General features: G+C 45.3%; 1 protein-coding gene across 1 annotated transcript; it reads right to left on the reverse strand.

Moving 5' to 3' along the window:
• Positions 1–683: 683 nt before the first annotated feature.
• Positions 684–2,552, reverse strand: LOC125772968 (uncharacterized). The gene is made up of 2 exons (XM_049444221.1): positions 2,232–2,552; positions 684–1,493 (listed from the first exon to the last, which is right to left on the reverse strand). The coding sequence occupies exons 1-2, from the start codon at positions 2,550–2,552 to the stop codon at positions 684–686; spliced, it is 1,131 nt and encodes a 376-aa protein (XP_049300178.1).
• Positions 2,553–7,978: the final 5,426 nt, after the last annotated feature.

The following is a 7,978-nucleotide window of genomic DNA, read 5'->3' on the forward strand; positions in this document are numbered from 1 at the left end:
ACCGGAAAACATTGCATTATTAAAGTTCACTTTTCGGAGCACATGGCGTCGTTTTCCGATGCCGACATTTGACAGATTAGCGATGGGATTGTAAACAAAATGCCATCGAGTACCGTGTGCTTCTTGTTGAACCTTGTAGTTCCATTGTGAACCACTAACCGACCAATAACAAGCCCCATAGTTCCATCGAGTACCGTGTGCTTATTGATGGACCTTATAGTTCCATAACGAACCATTATCCGACCACTAACAAGCTCCATAGTTCCATCGAGTACGGTGTGCAGTTTAAACGACCCCAAGGTTCGGGCAAGGTTCGTTTTTTCGTTAAGCAGCCTGCAAGCAGCGTTATGGTTGCATTTTTATTAATTTGGCTACTTGGGAAGTAGATGTTTGAACAGCTTCGCGAAATTTCGGATCGATTTTTTGTTGCGATATTTACCAAACAGGTTGTAGTTTTTCGAGGTTCCAAAATGTAAGAGGATTTATTCCATTTTTCTAGCCCTATTTATAAGTTTTTTCATGAGTGTTCCTATCGTGAGAGACCATCTCACTACTCACTATTTTCTCACTACTCACTTGACGAAACTAGCTTTCGTCAAATGGCCCTCTTGACGTCTACGCGTCAACATACTCCCCCCCATGACAGAACGTCATAAAGAAAACAAAACAAGTTACACGTGCTACTAAGCAGACGGCTTCGCAACAGGTAACAGACAAATTTTAGTTACTGGACGCGTAATTATACCTTTCGCCGTTTTCAGCTTCACTACACGCGTAAGCTGATCCTCTCCGGGATGTATTTCGACAATGCGTGCGAGGGGCCATCGGGTGATGGGAAGCGAATCGTCCACTAGGATGACCAGTCTGCCAGGTACTATCTCACTACGATTCACCACCTTGTTATCCTTCTGCATCTCCTGCAGATATTCTGTTGCCCAATGCTTCCAGAAGCGTTGAACAAGCAATTGCCAGCTCTGCAATTCGTCTAACGTGTAGGCCTTCAAGCGGGTGTAGTCGGGAACAGGCACCGCATGCATCGACGTGCCAATAAGGAAGTGCGCAGGAGTAAGCGCCGCCAGATCATTCGGGTCATCCGTCAGCGGCAACAAAGGACGCGAGTTCATTGCCGCTTCTATCTGCTGCAGAATGGTGCAGTACCCTTCATACGACAGCCTCGAACTGCCTAGGTGCCGATAGAGATGTCGTTTGGCCGTCTTTACCGCGGCTTCCCACAATCCACCGAAATGTGGGGCCTTAGGTGGGGTAAAGTGCCAAGTGATACCCAAGTCGGAACATTTGGATGCGATGACGTTTTGTAGCTGTTCGTTCTGAAACAATTCAAACAGTTCATTAAGTTCGTGTGCTGCACCCTCAAAGTTTTTCCCATTATCCGAGTGTATATCAGATGGTAATCCGCGCCGGGATGTAAACCGATGCAAAGCGGCCAAGAATCCTGCAGTGGTGAGATCGCCAACCAGCTCCAGGTGAACCGCCTTGGTTGAAAAGCACACGAACACACACAAGTAACATTTAGTGGCAGCAGCTCTCTTGTGTGTTGGTTTGAGGTAAAACGGCCCGGCGTAGTCCACTCCGGTTACGGAGAACGGCCGGCTTGGGGTGATGCGTTGGTACGGGAGTTGTCCCGTTTGTTGTTGCGTAAGCGACGGATCTTGTCGTATGCAACGAAAACAATTCCTTACTATTCCTTTCACTAGACGTCGTCCGTCGAGTGGCCAATACTCCTCTCGTATCTGGGAAAGCAATAGTCTTCCCCCGCCATGCATAAGCTTTTCGTGGTAGTGGACTGCGATGAGATGAGCTAGCTTATGGTTCTTGGGGAGCACGATGGGATGCTTAGACTGGTAAGGAAGCTGTGCAAGCTTCAAACGCCCTCCCACTCGTACTATTCCTTCTTCGTCGAGAAATGGATTCAACCGTCTTAGAGGTGAGTGTTTTCCCACGGTTTCTCCTATTTTCAGTAGTCGGATTTCCGATGAAAACTCGTCTTGCTGCGCCAGTTTGCATAGTACGATTTTCGCTGCTTCGATGAACTTGGGTGTAATCGACAATGCAGCGGAGGTAAACGGTGCTGACGGTTGCGTACGTATCTTGTGTTTTGTGTTGTGTATAAAACGTGTGCAGTATGCGATTATGCGTAACAATTTGGTATATGACGACGACAAATTGAACCAAGGGTGAATGGTATGTATATTGGCGACTGCAGCACTCACCTGACGAGTTTCCATATCCGTTTCAGTAGCCAGTGATGGATTCGAAATAGGCCAGTTAGAGGCAGGTAAAGCCAACCAATCGGGACCACAACGCCACATCGAACTTTTCAGCATCTCAGCTGCGGACATCCCTCGGGACACCAGGTCTGCAGGATTCGATGTACCGGGAATGTGCTTCCATTGTCGGGGATGCGAATAATTCTGGATCTCAGCAACACGATTCGCCACGAATGTTTTCCAGGTGTTGGGTGGAGACGCAATCCAGTTTAGCGTCACAGTTGAATCCGACCAGAAAACCGATTCGGTCGCATCGATTTTCATCGCCCGTCGAACACGATGATGCAGATGTACTGCTAGCACGGCTGCGCAAAGCTCCAATCTCGGTAACGTAACACGTTTCAGTGGAGCCACCCGAGATTTCGACGCGAGCAGAGTCACTCGTACCTGTGCCTGCGGGTCCTCACAACGAGCGTAAATACAGGCACCATATGCAACCTCTGACGCGTCTGCAAATATATGGAACTGTATTTCAGAGTTAGGTAAAAGCACATAACGTTCACTTTTGAAGTCAGCCAAATCCTTCCAGTCGTCAGTAACCGATTTCCATTTGTTGCAGATATGTGCAGGAACCGGATCATCCCACCCGATTTTCTGCAGCCACAACTCCTGCATCAGCAGTTTCGCGCGTATGATGACTGGAGCGATCAACCCAAGAGGATCAAACATTCGAGCAATGTTTGACAATATGGACCGCATGGTGATGCTGGTGGTTTCCATTGTTACCGTCGACTCGAAACACAAAACGTCGAGTTCGGGCTTCCAAGCGATGCCAAGTGCCTTTACCGTCTCGTTCGGCGCAAACTGCAGCGATGACTGTGTGCCGATGTGTTCCACTGGTAAACCGGTAAGCACGTCCAAACAGTTGGATGTCCACTTTCTGAGCTCAAACCCTCCCTTGGATAGCAACTCAGATAGCTGCTGACGAAGCTTGCGAGCTTCATCCACGCTGTTGGCTCCACCAATGAAGTCGTCAACGTAGAAATTGTGTTTCAGCGCAGGTGTAGCAAGTGGATAATCAGCACCTTCATCTTCCGCCAGCTGCAACAATGTACGAGTGGCCAAGAACGATGATGGAGACAAACCATATGTCACAGTATTCAACTCGTACAATTCAATCGGCGAATGCGGTGAGAAGCGGAAGAAGAGGCGAACCAATTTTCGATCATCGGGATGCAAAATGACTTGCCGATACATTTTTGCAATATCAGCTACAACAGCGATCTTGTAGGTACGAAAACGAAGAATGATGTCGATGAGTTCATCCTGAATTATGGGTCCAACCCGTAAAGCTTCATTCAGTGAATGTCCAGTCGACGTTTTAGCTGAGCCATCAAACACAACTCTAACCTTTGTAGTGGTACTTGATGCATTAAAAACTGGATGGTGTGGTAAATAATAAGCAGCTGTATCGTCACATTCAGTGCTTATACGAGACATGTGCCCCAGTTCCAAATACTCCTTCATGAACGTTTGATATGATTCTCGAAGTGCAGGATCGCGTTCCAATCTCCGCTCAAGAAGCTCGAAACGACGGATGGCCTGTAATCTAGAAAGGCCGAGCTTTTGATCGAAGTCAGGCTGCTTTGGTAGGCGTACAATATATCTGCCGGTGTCGTCACGTTTGGTAGTGGTCTTGTAAAGGGTTTCACAATACCGTTCATCCGGTGAGTATGCGTCATTCACCGTTAAATCTTCTAATTGCCAAAATCGTTGTAGCGACTCCTCCAAAGATGCCATACAGACGACCCTATACGAAGCGTTGGAAACGGTTTTAGGTGCAGAACTTCCAACGGACGTTGCGCCGCTCACTACCCAACCAAAGACACTATTTATCATGACGGGTAGATGAGGTGCTGGATGGAACTGAGATGCATTCTCGAAAACTGTGTGGTAATGACGAGCGCCAAGAATGATGTCAACGGGGGCAGCTTTATCGAACAACGGATCTGCTAAAGCGAAACCAGGTGGTATGGTCCAATCGTTGCGGTCAATATCGCGCGTCGGAATATTCGCAATCAAATTGTCTACGATCAACAACTCGGTGTTCACCGTAAACGAACTGGATCTAGAGACAATCTGGGCGTGTACGGATTCACGTACTGTTTTTGTAGATTGCCCAGCTCCAACAATAGTAATGTTCACATTACTTTTCTTTAAACGTAGCCGATGAGCGAGTCGATCGCTTATTAGATTCGGCTGCGATGCGCTGTCCAACAGCGCTCGCGCAGGATGAGCTATTCCGAAATCATCAATAATGTTGATCAACGCAGTTTGGAGTAAGACCTGCTCGGGTGCTTGCTGCAAAGCTGCTGCAAAAGTGCGTTGTGCGTTGTTGGTGGCTGTGTGATCTCTAGTGGTGTCGGGTGTGTGGTGCGGAAGTGCAGTAGTACTAGTGGTGTTGTGTACGTAGTGCAATTTCGTGTGGTGTGCCGCATTACAGTAACGGCATTTGTGCGGCGATGGGCAATCACGAGCCCTGTGATTCTCTCGCAGACAATTCAAACATAAACGCGCGGACATGGTAAAACGGTGACGCTCCTTCGGGTCCATCCCTTCGAATTGCGGGCATTTAAAAAGATAGTGCGCGGATTTGCATAACGTACAATTTGGCGTTTCATTTGATGTCGAAGCAAAACTGGCTTGGCGTGAAAAGGACATTCTCGGTGAGTGACTCAGGTCATGAACCTGTGACGTATGACGGTTGTTTACTAACAACGTCTCCAATACACGCATACGACGGTGAAGGAACGAAATTAAACTATCGTAACTCGGATCGGCGTTATTTGATGCGTGCTCTTCCCAATCGCGTAAGGTGATTATTGGGAGTTTAGTGCATAACAGATGCTCAAGAATGCTACCCCAAGTGTCCGTGTCTTCTCCCAAGTGCTGTAGAATCTTTTTATGCCGCTCAAATTCATCCACAAGATGGTGCAGTGTTGAAACGCTTTCCTTCTGGGCAGCAGGAATGGCAAACATTGCTTGCAAATGGCGTTTTCGCAGCAAATACTCGTTTGAGTATCGCTCGGTTAGCGTGTTCCATGCTAACTCATAATTAGCTGCACTTATGGTGATAGATTCTATCACTTGAGCCGCTTCACCTTTAACCGCGGCGCGCAAATAATGGAACTTTTGTATTGCCGGCAAATCTATGTTTGCGTGTATCAGGCACTCAAAGGTATCGCGGAATGTCAACCATTGCATATAATCTCCCGTGAATTCGGGCAGTGCAATAGTGGGTAGTTTGATGCCCTTTAACGGATTCAATCCGGTGCTCGTTTGTGGGATCGGAACTTGTTCTGATGGTAACTTAATCTGTAACTGCGATTGTACGTAGATCAGCCTATTCTCGAAATTCTCCCTTAGAGCAGCATTTTGCGCTATTTCTTCTGCAGTGGCAGCAGAATCTTCCAAACCTTGCTGAACACTTTCTAGATCAAGGCATAGCTTCTCGAACCTTTTTACACGTATTTCCACCTCTGCTTGGTCCCGTTCAGGAACGAAATCCTCCAAAAACTTCTCGTACCGCGAAAGAGACACCAACAAAATTGTCCGTCGGGACGCCAAGACAACGGGTTGCACGGGCATTGCGTAAGTGACTATGAGTGCGTGGGATTGACAGTGTTTTGCGTGCGGCGGCAAAATCAGCTGTGCGTTTCACAAAATCACGACGAATGTGATACGAAAGCAGGAAACGATGTTACGGTAACGGTGTGATGATCGAAATTCGCGATTAAAACCCAGGAGCAAGTACCATCCTGGTCACGGCACCATGAACAGCTTCGCGAAATTTCGGATCGATTTTTTGTTGCGATATTTACCAAACAGGTTGTAGTTTTTCGAGGTTCCAAAATGTAAGAGGATTTATTCCATTTTTCTAGCCCTATTTATAAGTTTTTTCATGAGTGTTCCTATCGTGAGAGACCATCTCACTACTCACTATTTTCTCACTACTCACTTGACGAAACTAGCTTTCGTCAAATGGCCCTCTTGACGTCTACGCGTCAACAATGTTTTTGGTCAAAGTTGGTGGAAACTTGAGGTTTGCGGCCAAAGTTGATGTTTTCGGTCAAAGTAGATGTTTTTGGTCAAAGTTGGTGGAAACTTGAAGTTTGCAACCAAAGATGATGATTTCGGTCAAAGTAGATGTTTTTGGTCAAAGTTGGTGGAAACTGGAAGTTTGCAACCAAAGATGATGATTTCGGTCAAAGTAGATGTTGTTGGTCAAAGTTGGTGGAAACTTGAAGTTTGCAACCAAAGATGATGATTTCGGTCAAAGTTGATGGTTTTGGTCAAAGTTGGTGGAAACTCGAGGTTTGCAACCAAAGTTGATGTTTTCGGTCAAAGTAGATGTTGTTGGTCAAAGTTGGTGGAAACTTGAAGTTTGCAACCAAAGATGATGATTTCGGTCAAAGTAGATGTTTTTGGTCAAAGTTGGTGGAAACTGGAAGTTTGCAACCAAAGATGATGATTTCGGTCAAAGTAGATGTTGTTGGTCAAAGTTGGTGGAAACTGGAAGTTTGCAACCACAGATGATGATTTTGGTCAAAGTTGATGTTTTTGGTCAAAGTTGGTGGAAACTGGAAGTTTGCAACCAAAGATGATGATTTCGATCAAAGTTGATGTTTTTGGTCAAAGTTGGTGGAAACTGGAAGTTTGCAACCAAAGATGATGATTTCGGTCAAAGTAGATGTTTTTGGTCAAAGTTGGTGGAAACATGAATTTTGCGACCAAAGTTGATGTTTTCGGTCAAAGTTGATGTTTTTGGTCAAAGTTGATGTTTTTGGTCAAAGTTGGTGGAAACTGGAAGTTTGCAACCAAAGATGATGATTTTGGTCAAAGTTGATGTTTTTGGTCAAAGTTGGTGGAAACTGGAAGTTTGCAACGAAAGATGATGATTTTGGTCAAAGTAGAAGTTTTTGGTCAAAGTTGGTGGAAACTGGAAGTTTGCAACCAAATTTGATGATTTCGGTCAAAGTAGCTGTTTTTGGTCAAAGTTGGTAGAAACTTGAAGTTTGCGACCAAAGTTGATGATTTCGGTCAAAGTAGCTGTTTTTGGTCAAAGTTGGTGGAAACTGGAAGTTTGCAACCAAAGATGATGATTTCGGTCAAAGTTGATGTTTTTTCACAAAGTTGGTGGAAACTGGAAGTTTGCAACCAAAGATGATGATTTCGGTCAAAGTAGCTGTTTTTGGTCAAAGTTGGTGGAAACTGGAAGTTTGCAACAAAAGTTGATGATTTCGGTCAAAGTAGATGTTTTTGGTCAAAGTTGGTGGAAACTGGAAGTTTGCAACCAAAGATGATGATTTCGGTCAAAGTAGATGTTGTTGGTCAAAGTTGGTGGAAACTTGAAGTTTGCAACCAAAGATGATGATTTCGGTCAAAGTAGATGTTTTTGGTCAAAGTTGGTGGAAACTGGAAGTTTGCAACCAAAGATGATGATTTCGGTCAAAGTAGATATTGTTGGTCAAAGTTGGTGGAAACTGGAAGTTTGCAACCAAAGATGATGATTTCGGTCAAAGTTGATGTTTTTGGTCAAAGTTGGTAGAAACTTGAAGTTTGCGACCAAAGTTGATGATTTCGGTCAAAGTAGCTGTTTTTGGTCAAAGTTGGTGGAAACTGGAAGTTTGCAACCAAAGATGATGATTTCGGTCAAAGTTGATGTTTTTTCACAAAGTTGGTGGAAACTG

Source organism: Anopheles funestus (genome assembly GCF_943734845.2).
Source record: "Anopheles funestus chromosome X unlocalized genomic scaffold, idAnoFuneDA-416_04 X_unloc_16, whole genome shotgun sequence".
In the NCBI taxonomy this organism is placed as follows: Eukaryota; Metazoa; Arthropoda; class Insecta; order Diptera; family Culicidae; genus Anopheles; species Anopheles funestus.